Source organism: Cherax quadricarinatus, chromosome 3, assembly GCF_038502225.1.
Source record: "Cherax quadricarinatus isolate ZL_2023a chromosome 3, ASM3850222v1, whole genome shotgun sequence".
Lineage (NCBI taxonomy): Eukaryota > Metazoa > Arthropoda > Malacostraca > Decapoda > Parastacidae > Cherax > Cherax quadricarinatus.
Genome location: NC_091294.1, coordinates 16,423,605 through 16,444,828, shown reverse-complemented (window position 1 = coordinate 16,444,828; position 21,224 = coordinate 16,423,605). Strand labels below are relative to the sequence as shown.

The 21,224-nt window shown below is 42.7% G+C and overlaps 2 protein-coding genes across 5 annotated transcripts in view; one reads left to right on the top strand and one right to left on the bottom strand.

Moving 5' to 3' along the window:
* LOC128684112 (organic cation transporter protein-like) overlaps positions 1–21,224 on the top strand; it is a 664,663-nt gene that overhangs the window by 431,428 nt on the left and 212,011 nt on the right. The gene's annotated exons all lie outside the window — the stretch shown is intronic.
* Positions 1–21,224, bottom strand: part of LOC128706568 (protein mono-ADP-ribosyltransferase PARP12) — an 80,651-nt gene that overhangs the window by 22,857 nt on the left and 36,570 nt on the right. The window contains exon 2 of one of the 4 annotated variants that reach the window (XM_053801500.2): positions 19,557–19,674. The exons of the other annotated variants lie outside the window; for them this stretch is intronic. Within the exon in view, the coding sequence (XP_053657475.1) occupies positions 19,557–19,566 (10 nt within the window). The 5' untranslated portion in view covers positions 19,567–19,674. The remainder of the gene's footprint in view (positions 1–19,556; positions 19,675–21,224) is intronic. 4 annotated transcript variants of the gene reach the window in all.

Here is a 21,224-nt window from a genome sequence, read left to right as displayed (position 1 = left end):
GAGGTAGCTGGTTCTAGCTAGAAAAAGATTCTTTTGGGATTCACACAATAATGTAATTGGAATATACACTAAAAAAGTGGTAAACAGAATTAAATGGACAGGTAGCAACCATGAATAACATTAATTTGGAGAAAGATTTGACGTTACCTAGAGTGTCTAACCTAGAGTGTCTTACCTAGAGTGTCTTACCTAGAGTGTCTTACCTAGAGTGTCTTACCTAGAGTATGTTACCTAGAGTGTCTTACCTAGATTATGTTACCTAAAATGTGTTACCTTGAGTATCTTACCTAGAATGTGTTACCTAGAGTGTCTTACCATGAGTATGTTACCTAGAGGTTCTTACCTAGAGTGTCTTACCTAGAGTATGTTACCTAGAATGTGTTACCTAGAGCGTCTTACCTGAGAGTAAGTTGCCTAGAGTGTATTACCTAGAGTGTCTTACCTACAGTGTCTTACCTAAAGTATCTTACGTAGAGTGCCTTACCTAGAGTATGTTACCTGAAATGTGTTACCTAGGGTGTGTTACCTAGAGTGTGTTAACAGAGTATGTTACTTAGAGTATGATACCTAGTGTGTCTTAGAGTGTCTTCCTTAGAATGTGTTAACTAGAGTGTGTCACCTAAAGTGTGTTACCTAGAGTGTTTTACCTAGAGTGTCATACCTAGACTGCCTTACGTAGTGTCTTACGTAGACCGTGTTACCTAGAGTGTGTTATATAGAGTGTGTTATATAGAGTGTGTTATATAGAGTGTGTTACCTAGAGTGTGTTACCTAGAGTGTCTTACTTAGTGTCCTACTTAGTGTGTCTTATGTAGAGTGTGTTACCTACCATACCCCCGGCCGGGATTGAACCCGCGGTCATAGAGTCTCAAAACTCCAGCCCGTCGCGTTAGCCACTAGACCAGCTAGCCACAATAAGATTCATCCAACTAGGTATATTTCTACACCATAGGAAGGTTAGCACAGGCACCACTGTGACCACAAATGCAAGTTTTTACAGACGAATCTCCAGCTAGCGTGGCCGTGACGAACTCTAGCTCAGTGTGTTACCTAGAGTGTGTTACCAAGAGTGTCTTACGTTGAGTGTGTTATCTGGTGTGTGCTACCTAGAGTGTGTTACCTAGAGTGCGTTACCTAGAGTGTCTCACCTAGAGTGTGTTGCTGAAAGTGTTACCTAGAATTTCTTACCTAGAGTGTCTTACCTACAATGTGTTACCTAGAGTGTGTTACTTAGAATGTGTTACCTACAGTGTGTTACCTAGAATGTCTTACCTAGAGTGTTACTTAGAGTGTCTTATCTAGAGTGTGTTACCTAGAGTGTGTTACGTAGAGTGTGTAACCTAGAGTCTTACCTAGAATGTCTTATCTAGAGTGTGTAACCTAGAGCGTGTTACCTCAAGTGTGTTACATAGAATGTTACCTAGAGTGTCTTATCTAGAGTGTCTTTCCTAGAGTGTGTTGCCTAGAGTGTGTTACCTAGAGTGTGTTGCCTAGAGTGTCTTAGTTAAAGTGTGCTACCTAGAATGCTACCTAGAGCGTGTTATCTTGAGTGTCTTACGTAGAGTACCTTACCTAGTGTCTTACCTAGAGTGTCATACCTAGAGTGTGTTACTTAGAGTGTCTTACCTAGATTGACTTACCTAAAGTGTGATACCTAGAGTGTGTTACCTAGAGTGTGTTACCTTGAGTGTGTTACCTAGAGTGTCTTACCTAAAGTGTGTTACCTAGAGTGTCTTACTTAGAGTGTCTTATCTATTTTGTATTACCTAGTGTGCCTTGCGAAGAGTGTGTTACCTAGAGTGTGTTACCTAGAGTGCCTTACGTTGAGTGCCTTACGTTGAGTGTGTTACCTAGTGTGTGTTGCCTAGAGTGTGTTACCTAGAGTGTCTTGCCTAGAGTGTCTTACCTAGAGAATGTTAACTAGAGTATGTTACCTAGAGTGCGTAACCTAGAGTGTGTTGCCTAGAGTGTGTTACCTAGAGTGTCTCACAAAGAGTGGGTTGCCTAGTGTGTTACCTAGAATGTCTTATCTAGAGTGTTTTACCTACAATGTGTTACCTAGAGTGTGTTACTTAGAGTGTGTTACCTAGAATGTCTTACTTAAAGTGTCTTATCTAGAGTGTGTTATCTAGAGTGTGTTACGTAGAGTGTCTTACCTAGAGCGTCTTACCTAGAGTGTTACCTAGAGTGTCTTATCTACAGTGTGTTACCTAGAGTGTTACCTAGAGTGTGTCACCTAGAGTTTGTTACCTAGAGTGTGTTACCTAGTGTCTTACTTAGAGTGTGCTACCTAGAGTGTGTTACATTGAGTGTGTTACCTAGAGTGTGTTACCTAGATTGTGTTACCTAGAGTGTGTTACCTAGAGTGTGGTACCGAGTGTGTTACCTAGAGTGTCTTACATAAAGTGTGTTATCTAGAGTGTCTTACCTGGAGTGTCTTATCTATAGTGTCTTACCTAGTGTGTGTTATGTAGAGTGTGTTATGTAGAGTGTGTTATGTAGAGTGTGTTACCTAGAGTGTCTTACGCAGAGTGTTTTACCTAGACTGTGTTACCTAATGTGTGTTACCTCCTGCGTGTTACCTAGAGTGTGTTACCTAGAGTGTCTTACCTAGAGTGTATTACCCAGAGTGTCTTACCTAGAGTGTCTTACCCAGAGTGTCTTACCTAGAGTGTCTTACCTAGAGTGAGTTACCTAGAGTATCTTACCTACAGTGTTTTATCTAGAGTTTGTTACCTAGAGTATGTTACCCAGAGTATGTTACCTAGTGTCTTGCCTAGAGTGTCTTACCTAGAGTGTGTTACATAGAGTGTGTTACGTTGATTGCGTTACCTAGAGTGAGTTACCTCGAGTGTGTTACCTAGAGTGTCTTACCTAGAGTGTCTTACCTAGTGTGTGTTACCTAGAGTGTGTTACCTAGAGTGTGTTACCTAGAGTGTGTTACCTGGAGTGTCTTACGTAGAGTGTGTTACCTAGAGTGTCTTACCTAGAGTGTTTTACCTAGTGTGTTACCTAGAGTGTCTTACCTAGAGTGACTTACCTAGAGTGTCTTACATAGATTGCGTTACCTAGAGTCTTTTTTCTAGAGTGTGTTACCTAAAGTGTGTTACCTAGAGTGTTTTACCTAGAGTGTGTTACCTAGAGTGTGCTACCTAGTGTGTTACCTAGCGTGTCTTACCTAGAGTGCTTTACCTAGACTGTGTTACCTAGAGTGTTTTACCTAGAGTGTGTTACCTAGAGTGTGTTACCTAGAGTGTCTTTCCTAGATTGTGTTACCTAGAGTGTTTTACCTAGAGTGTGTTTCCTAGAGTGTTACCTAGAGTGTGTTACCTGGAGTGTCTTAGCTAGAGTGTCTTACATAGATTGCGTTACCTAGAGTCTTTTACCTAGAGTGTGTTACCTAAAGTGTGTTACCCAGAGTGTTTTACCTAGAGTGTGTTACCTAGAATGTCTTACCTAGAGTGTGTTACCTAGACTGTGTTACCTAGAGTGTCTTACCTAGAGTGTGTTACCTAGAGTATGTTACCTAGAGTGTCTTACCTAAAGTGTCTTACCAAGAGTGTGTTACCTACAGTGTCTTACCAATAGTGTCTTACCTGGAATGTGTTACGTAGAGTGTGTTACCTAGAGTATCTTACGTAGAGTATGTTACCTAGGGTGTGTTACCTAGTGTGTCTTACCTAGAGTGTGTTACCTAGAGTGTGTTACCTAGACTGTCTTACCAAGAGTTTCTTACGTAGAGTGTGTTAGGTAGAGTGTCTTACCTATTGTATGTTACCCAGAGTGTGTTACGTCTATTCCCAGCTGTGTTCATATTTCGCACCATGCTGGTGCTGCCACCTACTCTAGGCCTACCCAACTCAGCCGCACCACGCTTACCCTGCCTCATTCTGGCAGCCGAGCTCATTCAGTCAAGTTCTACCCCTTCACTCTTCGCGGGCATGGCCCTTCCCCCGGGCCTTGGCACTTAAACACACTGCCTGTGTACCAAGAACCCAAATAAAGTAACGTAGTTTCCGAAGAATATCATTCATTCCCGCCTGCACAATCTTTAGTTAGTTTTAGTTTAACATGTTTATTATGCACCCCATTCCCATACTTTGGGCGGTAGTCAAAAGATTACAGAGGTACATAATGGACCCAATGACTGGACCCCAAAGTTTTGATTGCTGAGCAACTTGCAAAGATAATGAACTCCAAGTAGATCTGGTCACAATCGTAATAACTTATGAAGGTATTTACAGATTTCAGAGTTAGATAATGGGTCCAGGGACTGGGCCCCCAAAGTTTTGATAGCTGAACTAGGTACAAAGGTAATGAACTCACAAGTTACAAAGGTAATGAATCTTGTAAGGAAAGTTACTTACTTACGTCAATACATGGCTACAATCATCTACAAATTATAGAGTAATGGGCAATTCACACGTCCACACCCGGTCACAACTGTAATGAGTTATTGGTGCAAATATTAATTGTTGGGTCACACACACACACACACACACACACACACACACACACACACACACACACACACACACACACACACCACATGGAGCCACATGGGGGTCCCGAAACATGGAGAGCCAAGATGATGGATGTGGTACTTGAAAACCTCATGCATCAACATGTCAGGGACACAACCAGAGAGAGAGGGGAGGATGAGCCAGCAAGACTGGATCTTGTGTTCACCCTGAGCAGCTCAGACATTGAGGACATCACTTACGAGAGGCCCCTTGGAGCTAGCGATCATGTGGTGCTGAGTTTTGATTATATAGTAGAGTTACAAGTGGAGAAGGTAACAGGAACTGAAGGGGTCAGGCCAAACTATAAAAGGGGGGACTACACAGGTATGAGAAACTTCCTGCAGGAGGTTCAGTGGTACAGAGAAATGGTAGGAAAATCAGTAAACGAGATGATGGAATATGTGGCAACAAAGTGCAAGGAGGCAGAGGAAAGTTTTGTTCCCAAGGGAAACAGAAATAATAGGAAGACCAAAACGAGTCCTTGGTTTACCCGAAGGTGTAGGGAGGCAAAAACTAAGTGCAACAGAGAATGGAAAAGGTACAGGAGGCATAGGACCCAGGAAAACAAGGAGATTAGTAGAAGAGCCAGAAACGAGTATGCACAGATAAGGAGGGAGGCCTAGCGACAGTATAAAACTACCTGAGGTATCGAAGACGGCAAATGTAGTTCCCATTTTTAAAAAAGGAGACAGAAAAGAGGCACTAAACTATAGACCAGTGTCATTGACGTGTATAGTATGCAAAATTATGGAGAAGATTATCAGGAGGAGAGTGGTGGAGCACCTGGAACGGAACAAGAGTATAAATGCCAACCAGCACGGATTCATGGAAGGCAAATCCTGTGTCACAAACCTTCTGGAGTTTTATGATAAAATAACAGAAGTAAGACACGAGAGAGAGGGGTGGGTTGATTGCATCTTCTTGGACTGCAAGAAGGCCTTTGACACAGTTCCTCACAAGTGATTAGTGCAGAAGCTAGAGCATCAGGCGCATATAACAGGAAGGGCACTGCAATGGATCAGAGAATACCTGACAGGGAGACAACAACGAGTCATGGTACATAATGATGTATCACAGTGGGCACCTGTGACGAGCGGGGTCCCACAGGGGTCGGTCCTAGGACCAGTGCTATTTTTGGTATATGTGAACGACATGATGGAAGGGTTAGACTCAGAAGTGTCCCTGTTTGCAGATGATGTGAAGTTAATGAGGAGAATTAAATCTGATGAGGACCAGGCAGGACTTCAAAGAGACCTGGACAGACTGGACACCTGGTCCAGCAAATGGCTTCTCGAATTTAATCCTGCCAAATGCAAAGTCATGAAGATAGGGGAAGGGCACAGAAGACCACAGACCGAGTATAGGCTAGGTGGCCAAAGACTGCAAACCTCACTCAAGGAGAAAGATCTTGGGGTGAGTATAACACCGAGCATGTCTCTGGAAGCACACATCAACCAGATAACTGCTGCAGCATATGGGCGCCTGGCAAACTTGAGAACAGCATTCCGATACCTTAGTAAGGAATCGTTCAAGACACTGTACACCGTGTATGTCAGGCCCATACTGGAGTATGCAGCACCTGTTTGGAACCCGCACTTGATAGTTCCAGAGCTAAGGGGAATGTCCTATGAAGAAAGATTAAGGGAAATCGGCCTGACGACACTGGAGGACAGGAGGGTCAGGGGAGACATGATAACGACATATAAAATACTGCGTGGAATAGACAAGGTGGAAAAAGACAGGATGTTCCAGGGAGGAGACACAGAAACAAGAGGCCACAATTGGAAGTTGAAGACACAAATGAGTCAGAGAGATATTAGGAAGTATTTCTTCAGTCATAGAGTTGTAAGGCAGTGGAATAGCCTAGAAAAGGACGTAGTGGAGGCAGGAACCATACACAGTTTTAAGACGAGGTTTGATAAAGCTCATGGAGCGGGGAGAGAGAGGGCCCAGTAGCAACCGGTGAAGAGGCGGGGCCAGGAGCTAAGACTCGACCCCTGCAACCACAAATGGGTGAGTACAAATAGGTGAGTACACACACACACACACACACACACACACACACACACACACACACACACACACACAAACCTTCTGGAGTTCTATGACAAAGTTACAGAAGTGCGACACGAGAAAGAGGGGTGGGTTGATTGCATTTTCTTGGACTGTAAGAAGGCCTTCGACACAGTTCCTCACAAGCGACTAGTGCAGAAACTAGAGGATCAGGCGCGTATAACAGGAAGGGCACTGCAATGGATCAGAGAATATCTGACAAGGAGGCAACAGCGAGTCATGGTACATGATGAGGTATCACAGTGGGCATCTATAACGAGCGGAGTCCCACATGGGTCGGTCCGAGGACCAGTGCTATTTCTGGTATATGTGAATGACATGATGGAAGGGTAAGACTCAGAAGTGTCGCTGTTCGCAGATGATGTGCAGCTAATGAGGAGAATTAAATCAGATGAGGATCAGGCAGGACTTCAAAGAGACCTGCACAGGCTGGACACCTGGTCCAACAACTGGCTTCTCAAATTGGACAGGCTGGACACCTGGTCCAGCAACTGGCTTCTCAAATTTTACCCCGTCAAATGCAAGGTGGACAGAGACACGATGTTCCAGAGAGGAGACACAGAAACAAGGAGTCACAATTGAAAGTTGAAGACCCAGATGAGTCAAAGGGATGTTAGGAAGTATTTCTTCAGTCATAGAGTAGTCAGGAAGTGGAATAGCCTTGCAAGGGAGGTAGTGGAGGCAGGAACCATACATAATCAGGAAGTGGAATAGCCTAGCAAGTGAGGAAGTGGAGGCAGGAACCATACATAGCTTTAAGATGAGGTATGATAAAGCTCATGGAGCAGGGAGAGAGAGGATCTAGTAGCAGTCAGTGAAGAGGCGGGGCCAGGAGCTGAGTATCGACCCCTGCAACCACAATTAGGTGAGTACACAAACACATGAGTATACATACACACACGAGTACAAGCACTCATATATATATGTATGAGTACACAAATACACATGCAAACACACACACACACACACACACACACCATGCACCAACATGTTAAGGACACTACCAGAGTGAGAGGGGAGGATGAACCAGCAAGATTGGACCTTGTGTTCACCCTGGGCAGTTCAGACATTGAGGACATCACATATGAGAGTCCCCTAGGAGCTAGCGACCACGTGGTTCTGTGCTTTGAATACATAGTAGAGTTGCAAGTGGAGAGAGTAACAGGAGTTGAATGGGAAAAGCCTGACTATAAAAGAGGGAACTACATAGGGTTGAGGAACTTCCTGCAGGAGGTTCCATGGGACAGAGAACTGGCAGGAAAGCCAGTAAACGAAATGATGGAATATGTAACAGCAAAATGCAAGGAGGCAGTGGAAAGGTTTATTCCCAAGGGCAACAGAAACAATGGGAAGACCAGAACGAGCCCCTGATTTACCCGACGGTGTAAGGAGGCAAAAACAAAGTGCAATAGAGAATGGAAAAAGTACAGAAGGCAGAGAACACATGAAAATAGGGAGATTAGTCGCAGAGTCAGGAATGAGTATGCACAGGTAAGGAGGGAGGCCCAGCGACAGTATGAAAATAACATAGCATCGAAAATCAAGACTGACCCGAAACTGTTGTATACCCACATCAGGAGGAAGACAACAGTCAAAGACCAGGTGATCAGATTGAGGACAGAAGGTGGAGAACTCACAAGAAATGATCAGGAGGTATGTGAGGAGCTAAACAGGAGATTTAAGAAAGCTTTTACAGTAGAGACAGGAAGGGCTTTGGGAAGACAGCACAGAAGGGAACATCAAGAGGGAATATACCAACAAGTGTTGGATGACATACGAACAACCGAGAAGGAGGTGCAGAAGCTGCTAAGTGACCTTGATACCTCAAAGGCGATGGGACCGGACAACATCTCCCCATGGGTCCTTAGAGAAGGAGCAGAGATGCTATGCGTGCCCCTAACCACAATCTTCAACACATCCCTTGAAACTGGGCAACTACCTGAGAAATGCAAGACAGCAAATGTAGTCCCCATATTTATGAAAGGAAACAGAAATCAGGCACTAAACTACAGACCTGTGTCTCTGACATGTATTGTGTGCAAAGTCATGGAGAAGATTATCAGGAGGAGAGTGGTGGAACACCTGGAACGGAACAAGATTATAAATGAAAACCAGCATGGATTCATGGAAGGCAAATCCTGTGTCACAAACCTCCTGGAGTTTTATGACAAGGTAACAGAAGTAAGACACGAGAGAGAGGGGTGGGTTGATTGCGTTTTTCCAGACTGCAGGAAGGCCTTTGACTCAGTTCCCCACAAGAGATTAGTGCAGAAGCTAGAGGATCAGGTGCATATAACAGGGAGGGCACTGCAGTGGATCAGGGAATACCTAACAGGGAAGCAACAACGAGTCATGGTACGTGAAGAGGTATCACAGTGGGCGCCTGTGACGAGTGGGGTCCCACAGGGGTCAGTTCTAGGACCAGTGCTATTTTTGATATATGCGAACATGATGGAAGGAATAGACTCTGAAGTGTCCCTATTGGCAGATGATGTGAAGTTGATGAGAAGAATTAAATCGGATGAGGATGAGGCAGGACTGCAAAGAGACAGGACAGGCTGGACATGTGGTCCAGAGACTGGCTTCTCGAATTCAACCCTGCCAAATGCAAAGTCATGAAGATTGGGGAGGGGCAAAGAAGACCGCAGACAGAGTATAGGCTAGGTGGACAAAGACTACAGACCTCACTCATGGAGAAAGACCTTGGGGTGACCATAACACCGAGCACGTCACCGGAGGCACACATCAACCAAATAACTGCTGCAGCATATGGGCGCCTGGCAAACCTGAGAATAGCGTTCCGATACCTTAATAAGGAATCGTTCAAGACACTGTACACTGTGTATGTTAGGCCCATACTGGAGTATGCAGCACCAGTCTGGAACCCACACCTGGTCAAGCACGTCAAGAAGTTAGAGAAAGTACAAAGGTTTGCAACAAGGCTAGTCCCAGAGCTCAGGGGAATGTCGTACGAGGAAAGGTTGAGGGAAATCGGACTGACGACACTGGAGGACAGAAGGGTCAGGGGAGACATGATAACGACATACAAGATACTGCGGGGAATAGACAAGGTGAACAAAGATAGGATGTTCCAGAGAGGGGACACAGAAACATGGGGTCACAACTGGAAGCTGAAGACTAAGACGAGTCACAGGGACATTAAGAAGTATTTCTTCAGTCATAGAGTCGTCAGGAAGTTGAATAGCCTAGCAAGTGAAGTAGTGGAGGCAGGAACCATACATAGTTTTAAGAAGAGGTATGACAAAGCTCAGGAAGCAGAGAGGGAGAGGACCTAGTAGCGATCAGTGAAGAGGTGGGGCCAGGAGCTGAGTCTCGACCCCTGCAACCACAATTAGGTGAGTACACACACACACGCGTCCAGCAACTGGCTTCTCGAATTTAACCCCGCCAAATGCAAAGTCATGAAGATCGGGGGAAGGGCAAAGAAGACCGCAGACGGAGTATAGGCTAGGTTGCCAAAGACTGCAAACCCGCTCAAGGAGAAAGATCTTGGGGTGAGAATAACACCGAGCACGTCTCCGGAAGCACACATCAACCAGATAACTGCTGCAGCATATGGGCGCCTGGCAAACCTGAGAACAGCGTTCCGATACCTTAAGAAATCGTTCAAGACACTGTACACCGTGTACGTCAGGCCCATACTGGAGTATGCAGCACCTGTTTGGAACCCGCACTTGATCAAGCACATCAAGAAATTATAAAGTGCAAAGGTTTGCGACAAGGTTAGTTCCAGAGCTAAGGGGAATGTCCTATGAAGAAAGGTTAAGGGAAATCAGCCTGACGACACTGGAGGACAGGAGGGTGAGGGAAGACATGATAATGACATACAAAATACTGCCTGGAATAGACATGTTGGACAGAGACAGGATGTTCCAGAGAGGGGACACAGAAACAAGGGGCCACAATTGGAAACTGAAGGCCCAGATGAGTCAAAGGGATGTTAGGAAGTATTTCTTCAGTCATAGAGTAGTCAGGAAGTGGAATAGCCTAGCAAGTGAGGTAGTGGAGGCAGGAACCATACATAGCTTTAATATGAGGTATGATAAAGCTCATAGAGGAGGGAGAGAGGGGACCTAGTAGCACTCGGTGAAGAGGCGGGGCCAGGAGCTGAGTCTCTATACCTGCAATCACAATTAGGTGAGTACACACACAGGAGCTCGGACTCGACCCCCGCAACCTCAACTAGGTGAGTACACACACACACACACACACACACGCACGCACACACACGTGGTAATGCTTTATTTACAGGGAGCAAAGTCAGGGAATTTTTCCAGAATGGTCTGTAATATACCACTGTGGATAAAAGGCTTAGACATATCTTGAACATTTCTGAGTGAATTGTCTCTGAATGCATTAATTTTATCACACTCCAGTACATAATGACACAGGGTGTGACAATATTCCATCTGGCAAAGTTTGCATTTCGTTTGGTCTATATCATGTGGTGGTGATTTAACCTGCCAAAGATACTTGTAACCTAGCAGGAGCCGGGCGGTAGTGACATTCAAGAGTCTACTTATCTTGTTGGATGCACCATAGACATGTGGCTCCTCCTGCATGATAGAATGATGATAGATGGACTGACTGGTTTCAGTCCATCTATCATCTATGTGAGTCTTAAGTCAATAAAATTCAGTTGAAGTTCTTTTCGTATTATTGTTCTCAAACTGCTACCTGACATGCCAAGATTGTAATCTACTCCCTCTTTGAAAGCATACAGCTTAGCCAATTTATCAGTTCTATTATGCATCCGAAGACCAATGTGAAATGGAATTCACAGCATGTGCACTCTGACTCCACTGTCCACAGTCTTACCATACCTGTATCTGGCTTCTGACACAAGCATGCCACAATTTATACTTAATGAGTTGAGAGCATTTATTGATGACAGAGAATCAGTTACAATTAAAATGCCAGTTATAGATACATGGATGCATTTGAGTGCAAGGAATATGGCAAACAGTTCTGTCTGAAGGGTAGAGTCCCAATTATTAATGCGTGCTCCAATTTCTTTAAGAGAGCCATCACTCTGTACGACAACAGCAGCACTACCAGCTGCACCTGTGGATTGGTGAACAGAACCATCAACGTAAATAATTTATGAGAGAGTGTGCTGTGTGACAAAGTCAATCTTGTGCACGAGTTTCTCTAAGATTTTGCATGCCAGTATGTCCATCATTACTTTCACCGAAACCTGGCTAAAGCCTTATACTACAGATGTCTATGCCATTCATGGTTACACAGCCATACACAACTGTAGGCTAGATCAACAAGGGGGTGGCACAGCTGTATACTACTCAGACCAACTAGAATGTATCACTAATACTTGCACAAGGGATGAACATGGGGAATATATAATAGCTATATTCAAATCCAAACACCTACAAAAACCTCTCATAGTGATAAACATCTACAGAGTACCACAGTCAAACAGCCGTTTTAGTGAAAACCTAGGAAGTATGATAACTGATGCATGCATTAATAAAGATCACTTACTACTCTCAGGTGACTTCAATATAAATCTCTTGCAAGACCATGGCCCACACGTTACTGAATTCGCAAAGACTATGAGTAACTGCTTGTTGCTACCAACAGTAACAAAACCTACAATAATTACAGAGACTAGTGTTTCCCTACTAGACCACATCTGGACCAACACCATATCCCCTTTAAAATCAGGCATAATCACAGATAATACCAGAGACCACTACCCTACCTTCCTCATAACTAATCTAGGCAAATTACCCCAAGACACTACTAAAGTCACCTTTAGACGTCACAATGAGGCAGCCATTAATAACTTCACAACAGCAGTGACAAACATTGACTGGAACACTGAGCTAGAAATCTATACAGATATTGACGAAAGTATTAATAATTTTTTAAAAAAGACCCAATACCTCTATAACAAGCACTGCCCTAAAAAAACTAAACAGATGACAGCTAAGAGACTGAACAGTCCCTGGCTAACACCCAGCATCCTCAAATCCATAAATACAAAGCACCTATATGAAAAATGGTACAGAATGGGTCACATAACCAGAGACCAAACAAAACGTTACTCGTCAGTCCTAACCAGCCTGATAAGAAGGGCCAAAAAATTGTATTATGAGAACAGATTATCCAACTTAAAAGGTGATATAAAAAAAGACCTGGAAAACCCTATCAGATATTCTAGGAACAAAAAAGACATCACGAAACAGCGCAATTGAACTAACAAAGCCAGATGAACCCCAACTCTCACCAACTGAAACAGCAAACAGACTCAATGATTTCTTCTCCACCATAGGAAAAAACCTTGCCAATAAAATCCCAAGCTCAAGTACCCCACCCAATGACTACCTCATTGGCAACTACCCGAACACGCTGTTCCTAGCTCCGACTAACCCAACAGAAGTCTCCCTTATTATCAACACACTAAAAAACAAGACAGGAGATTTAAATACCTTACCACCCATTATATACAAAAAAGTGTCGCGAGTGCTATCACCAATCATTGCAACACACTTTAACAAATCCATCGAATCCTCTACCTTCCCTACAGTTCTCAAAATAGCGAGGGTCACCCCGATCCATAAAGGAGGAGACCAAACAGACTTGAATAACTATAGGCCAATATCCAACTTACACCCTCTCATAAGCGAATCCACTCCTATCTCATCTCCCACAACATACTCAACCTCTGTCAGTTTGGGTTCAGGCTTAATAAAAATACAAATGATGCTATTATACACATGCTAGAACAAATATACACTGCACTCGAGAAAAAAGAAGTCCCACTGGGAATCTTCATTGATTTACGTAAAGCTTTTGATACAGTTGACCACGACTTGCTCTACATAAAATTGTCGCACTATGGTATAAGAGGGCACTCCCTCAACTACCTCAGCAACAGAAGCCAATATGTGTACACAAATGGAGCAAACTCTTCCGCACAGCCAATTACAGTTGGTGTCCCACAAGGAAGTGTCCTTGGCCCTCTTCTCTTTCTCGTTTACATAAATGACCTACCAAATAATTAAGTAAGTTTATTCAGGTATACACAAATACAGTTACATAGATTGTCATACATAGCAGCATATGTGTAGAGAACCTAGGATAACCCAAAAAAGTCAGACAGAGTGACTTATTTCCATTGGGGTCCTTTTACCTTATAACATAGTAGTTACATAGCAACTACTCAAACCCACACTATTTGCAGATGACACTACATACGTCTTCTCTCACCCGAGCCCAGTCATGCTAGCCAATACTGTGAATACCGAATTACAGAAAATATCTACCTGGATGAGGACTAACAAACTTACTCTAAACATTGACAAAACCTACTTCATTCAGTTTGGTAACAGAGCTACGGATGTCCCTCTTAACATAATGATAAATGGATCACCTATCACAAAGCTAACAGAGGGAAAATTGTTAGGAATCCACCTTGATAATAGACTCAAATTTCAAACACATATACAACAAATTTCCAAGAAAATTTCCAAGACCGTAGGCATACTATCGAAGATACTGTACTATGTTCCACAGTCAGCCCTCCTGGCCCTATATCACTCACTTATTTACCCCTATCTCACCTATGGAATCTGTGCATGGGGCTCAACAACAATAAACTATATCAGACCATTAATTACCCAACAAAAGGCTGCAGTCAGAATGATAACAAATTCCCACTACAGGCAGCACACTCCACCAATATTCAAAACTCTAAACCTACTCACCATACAAAACATCCATATTTATTATTGTACCTACTACATACATAGAACACTTAACTCTGATATAAACCCTCCCCTCAAACGTCTCCTTACCAACCTCAACAGAACACATGAACATACCACAAGGCACAGATCACTCTTTGATATTCCTAGTGTCCATCTCACGCTATGCAAAAACTCAATGCACATATAAGGCCCAAACATCTAGAATTCACTACCTGTGCATATAAAAGAAACACTGTTTATAAATTCAAATCTCTTCTTAAAAATCACTTACTCACCCACAACTAAATAAATACTGAATAATTGTATCTCATAAATGTTTAACCTGTGACCCAATCAAACTTTGTTATTTTTAATTACATTACCTAACAGAATACTCCATTGTACTGAATGCTCAGCAACTCAGTAAATGACCATATGACCTGTCTTTGAAATACTCATTTGTGCTTAATTGTTAACTGTTTACAACAATGTTTACCACTGAATATATCATTGCTTAGTTAATCTTAAGTTAATTTTAAGCCTGCCCATAATGCTCTGCATACAAGGGGCTTTGGCATGTTACACTTAACCACTGTATTTCCTTGTACTTCTATGTATCGTGTTCAAATAAATAAATAAATAAATAAATAAATAAATAAATAAATAAGTTTGATACTGGCCTATAGTTGTTTACATCCATGGGGTCACTACCTTTGTGTATTGGTGTAACCCTTGCTGTCTTGAGTAGTGTCGGGAAAGTGTTAGTTTCGAGTGACTTGTTAAAAAGTAATGAAATATCATGCGAAAGGACATGGGCCGCTCGCTTTCAGTAGGTGCAAGATAGAAGGAGTTTGGGAAATTCGCATCTAGGTAATCACTTGCTCGGGCATCGGTACCTGGGATTGTACTGGCGAGACTGAATCTTAGGGTTGAGAAGAAGTCATTTAGTTTGTTAATTGTATTAATAGGATGCAGTGGTGTTTCATCCGGTTTAATCAGGACAATATCCCTAGTTTTTTTTAAGTTTGTGGGTTCCCAGAATCTAAGAGAGTGTTTTCCTGGTCTTTTTTTTATATCTCTTCTTGCTTCATTGAATTTGCTGGAGTAGTATAGTTGTTTGGCTTTCTTTATTACTTTGGTGAGGACTGATGAATAGTGTTTAAGAATATCTTTGTGTATTAAGCACTGTCTATATTGCTTTTCATATTGGTATTTCTTACCAATGGATCTCAGTATGATGTTAGTTAGCCATGGGCAACCGAGCCGTTTATTCGTGATCTGTTTCGTTTTTATAGGACAATGTTTTTTTGTATAGTCTAAATAATTTATTCAGAAATATGTCTGTCCTATCATCAGTACCATTATCCTTGGGGAATTCTGTAGGCCAGTCAACCGTCTCTAGGTCTGCTGTGAAATTACTTATCGAGGCCTCGTCATGGAGTCTAAATGAAACTTTGTTGTATTCCAGTGGTGGTTTATTAATATTTGTTAAGAGGAAGGCTGGGTAGTGGTCAGTAGTGCTGTCTGTGATTATCCCTGATTTAAGGGAGGCTAGTATATTGGTTCACATGCTGTTGTTTGCTGACTGGTATCACCTTGTGACGTCACCTCACGTTGTCACCCAATGACATAATTTGTGATGTCACCCAAGACGTCTGCCCGATGTCACCCTGAGCATCTGCCCAACATCACCTCCAGACATCACCCAGTATGTCTGCCTGACGTCACCCTGATACGTCACCCTGGACATCTGCCTGACGTCACCCTGGATATTTGCCCTGACGTCATCTCGCGATGTCACTCCACATCATCCCTCACGATGTTGGGCCTGACATCACACAATGTCACATCGACAGTGTTATAGTTTCACAATGAGCAATTTGTTGCAGTATTGTCGAGAAGGATTGAGAGAAGATATGTCATGTGTTAATTCCTCTCAGTCAGTGTTCTCATACGTTTGTGATTGCTTTAATGTCAATTTTTGTATAGAAAAGCCATGTTGTAACTATATGTGCAGAGCAGGTGTGTGTGCAAGTTTTACGTGTGTCCCCGATTAAGTGGTCTGAGCCCAGATGTGTGTGTAGACCTCAGTATGGTCTGAGCCCAGATCATTATTAACACCCTCGTGTTACACGTCACCATGTTGTGACCAATTGACGACTCACATTAGTCAGTCCAGGTGTCACATTACAAGCGTCTGAGCCCCCATGTACAGAAAGCTATTAAGCTCGCCGCTCGCAGATGCCTTGCCTGACTTGTCCTGCTACGACTCCCCTTTGAGACTTGTTTCATGTCACCTCCTGACCGTTAGAGTGCAGTTATGTGTAAAAAACAAGTCTGAGGATGCTTAGACTAACCTCTGATATGACTTCATCTGTCGAGAGGATAACATCGTCAAGCCACAGTAGCCTGGTCGGCAGGCGACTGACTCCTGTCATATTTTCAGTGAGCAGCCTGCACAAAGATGATATCACTTTGACTGCTAGCCCACTCACTCCAGTTATGGTGTATGCTGCTACGACTCCCACATGATGCACCTGAGTCATTCTATCCATGACGCACTCTCGCCAGCACCACTAAGCTATGCTGTGCATTCCCAGCAGTGACTGCCCAGCAACAGTTGCCAGAAGTCCTGCCCAGTTGCCGAGTACTGACGATGCCTCACTTAAGGGCACCAGCAGGTTGTGCCCCAGGTTGCATGAACCCTGCATGCGACTACTCCAGATGACTGCTTCACCATTCCAGATGAGACCGTACCCAGATACTCCATAACTCAGCAGCAGCGATGTCTCCCGATGTGATGTGTTGCAGTATCTGTCCAGATGCAGGAAGGCGTGCAGTGACGCCCACCGAAGGTCACTGCCTTGGACTACAGTATTTAGCTCACATCTTTTTTTCCTTCCCTTCCTGTAGGAAGTTTTTTTTTTCCATGTCCACATGTATATGTATGTTTTTATTCTGTGTTCTGTGCCCTGTTCCTGAGAGAGAGGGACCGAGAGTTTTTTATGGTCAATCTTGGTCGAGGATGACCATGGGTAGGTGGCCGAGCGATGTATGCCCAGCTGGGTTCATATTTTACGCCATGCTGGTGCTGCCACCTATAGGCCTACCTAGCTCAGCCCACACCACGTTTATCCTGCCTCACATCCCTAGTTAAGAACGATAATAAATTTGTTGAGTTAGGTATAAGAATTAACAATTGGGCATCTACATTGCAAACTGAATTGTTTGCAATCCTAATAGTGCTAAAGCTAACTTATGACACTGAGCTTGACTCTATCATCATTGCTGAGTCAATGTCATCACTGAAGGCTCTTGACTCATATAATGACTCCAACAACATGCTCATTGGAGAAGCCAGGTATAGATACTCAAAAATCAGGGACAAAGGGATTAATGCACAATTGCTATAGATCCCATCACACATTGGATTACTCCTTCATGATAAAGTTGATATGTTAGCCAAGAAGAGTACCCAGACGGAGAATGTAGAATATAACTTTGGTATAACTGTGTCTAGCATTAGGAATAATATTAGGAGAGAAGTAAATAACGAAAATGATTGTTATAGGAATGCAGTTAGAAGCCTGAGTAGATCTATAACTCACTATGATAACATGAACGTAGATAAGTATGTTTATGGAGCAACTTGCAATGTGAACAGACTGACTGATATTGTAGTGGCCAGACTTAGGCTTGGTTACAAGTACTTCTGGCAGTTTGGCAGACACACAGTTGATGATCAAACTAAATGCAAATTATGTGATCAGGCATATGGTCACTGTCTTGAACACTATGTGCTTAATTGTCCACTTATAGACAGACAGTATAATAACCTATGTGACATGTCAAGATATCTTATTAATGAAAATAAGATAGCAGATATACTAAGCAAATTTCCTAAATTTGCTTGTAACAGATAAGTGAACTGTAGATATGTAGATATAAATCCATATGTACACCTGTTAACTTTTTGGGGCCTAGTTCCTAGGCCTTTTGTGTATCCATATGCTCTTGCGCTACCGTCCACAGGATGGATATGGGGTGAACAATAAACTAGGCACTTCGGAGGTAAAATCTAATCTAAATCTTTCTGGCAGCTGAGCTCGCTCAGTCAACAGGGTCTACTCTGTCACTCTCTCATGGGCATGGCCCTCAGGGCCTGGGCAACTTTTCAATTCAATGCAATTCAAGTTTATTCTCTATAATGGTTGCAATGTGGGGTTTACAGGTTTTGGGTATTTTGTGGTTTACATGTTATAAAATACTAATTACAGAGGGGGCCACTAGGACACCTAGCATGGCCAGGCATTTCGAGCAGACTTAGATTAATTCTTAACATTAAATCCTTACAGATTATAGTATTAAGGCTAAGTTTTGTTTTGGCACAGTGCAAAGTGTCTATATTTGAGTATCATAGGCAAACTTATGACTAGTTAGGATTTATTATTTTAAGATTAAGATTAGTATTTCTGGGTTTATAGTCAGTGGGTGAGTGAGTGTAATTGTGAACCACCAGGTGGTTATCATGTAGTTAGTTGTCGGGGTGGATCAGGGAGATAAGATGTTTTCTAACTGTAGTTTTGAAAGTGATGAATGTGTCTGCAGTTCTAGAGTTTTCAGGTAGGGTGTTCCAGATTTTAGGTCCTTTGAAATACATTGAATTTTTGTAAAGGTTTAGTCGAACACGGGGAATGTCATAGAGATGTTTGTGTCTGGTGTTATGCCTGTGGATCCTGTCACAACTATCAAGAAAGCGTTTTAGGTCAAGGTTAATATTGGAATGTAAGGTCCTGTAGATATAGATTGCACAGTAGTAAGTGTGGATGTTCTGAACAAGAACCCAAATAAAGTAACGTAGCCTCTGAAGCCTTGTTATTGATCCCCGTTTGCATACCCACCAAATCAATTGTAATATACCTTGAGTGTGTTACCTACAGTGTGTTACCTACAGTGTTACCTAGAGTGTCTTACCTAGAGTGTTACCTAGAGTGTCTTACCTAGAGTGGCTTACCTAGAGTGTTACCTTGAGTGTCTTACCTAGAGTGCCTTACCTAGCGTGTCTTACCCAGAGTGTTACCTAGAGTGTCTTATCTAGAGTGTTTTACCTAGGGTCTTACTAGAGTGTCTTACCTAGAGTGTTTTACCTACAGAACTTTATCTAGATATCTTACATAGAAAACCCTGCATAGAGCACATGAACTAAAATTGTTTATCTGAAGAGCCTTACCTAAAGACATATTGAGAGGGAAGGCGATGGTCGTGAGATGAGATATTCTGGGGTCACCTGGAGTTACTCTGGGTTCACCTTCGGGTCACTCAGGGGTCACACTGTGGTCACTCAAATTCTGTTGAGGATATGTATAAAATTATGTCATTTGACTGAACTATACACACACACACACACACACACACACACACACACACACACACACACACACACACACACACACACACACACACACACACACATACACACATACACACATACACACATACACACACACACACACACACACACACACACACACACACACACACACACACACACACACACACACACACACACACACACACACACAATTAAGTGAGTACACACACACCTCAATCCCAACAATTCCACCACAACCAAACTAACCCAAAACAAATAAATAACAAAAAGGCACAATACCGTGACTGGAACGATACACAAATAACCCGCACATAAAAGAGAGAAGCTTACGACGACACTTGGGTTGGAAACAGTAAATGTATAAAAGGCATTCAGCATGAAGTTATAAATAAAGACAATAGATCAGGTCAGCAAACAAAGGGGGACAGCAGAGGGCAGCAAGGGACTAGCTCCCTTAAGGTTTACTATACTAATAGCAGGAGTGTAAGAAATAAGATAGATGAGCTAAGATTAATTGCAAGTGCAGGAAACATAGATATTATTGCTATAACAGAGACCTGGCTCAATCTGAAAGATAGAGAGATGCCCTCTGAATGTCACATACAAGGCTATAAATTATTCCACACTGACAGGGTCAACAGGAAAGGTGGTGGAGTAGCGATGTATGTCAGAGACAATTTAAATTGTTGTGTTAGACAAGATATTAAATTAGAAGCGTCAGCTACTGAATCTGTTTGGTTACAGCTTCTCGAGGGCCGAGAAAAACTGATTTTGGGTGTGATTTACAGGACCCCAAATCTTGATAGGGAGTGCAGTAAACTTCTATGGGACGAAATTCGTAAGGCATCTACATACGAAAATGTTGTGCTAATGGGAGATTTCAACTATAGACAGATTGACTGGAGCAATTTGACAGGAAATTTAGAGTCAGGTGACTTTCTTGATACGATCCAGGATTGTTTTTTAAAACAGTTTGTGACAGAGCCAACTAGGGGAAATAACCTCCTTGACTTGGTTCTTGCCAGTAGGGAAACACTAATTAATAATCTTGAGGTTAATGATGAGCTTGGGGAAAGTGATCACAAATCACTCAGTTTTAATATATCATGGAATTCCCCTAATAATGGCAATCAAGTCTCCGTCCCTGACTTTCGCTTGGCTGATTTCATAGGACTGAAAAATTACTTAGGTGGGCTGAACTGGAATGACCTGACTAAGGGTCAGGTAGGTGGTGATGGTTGCCGATATGATGCTTTCCAGGGCATAGTTCTAGCTGCTCAGTCAAATTATGTTCCAAATAGGGAAATCAGATCAAACAAAAATGATCCTAAATGGATGAACAATAGATTAAAATATCTGATTGGTCAAAAGAGAGGCATATATAGGCAAATCAAAAGAGGAGAGGGACAATTAAGAAATCGATATATTCAGTTAAAGAGAGAAATAAAAAAGGGAATTAGAAAAGCAAAAAGAGATTATGAGGTTAAAGTTGCAAGAGAATCGAAG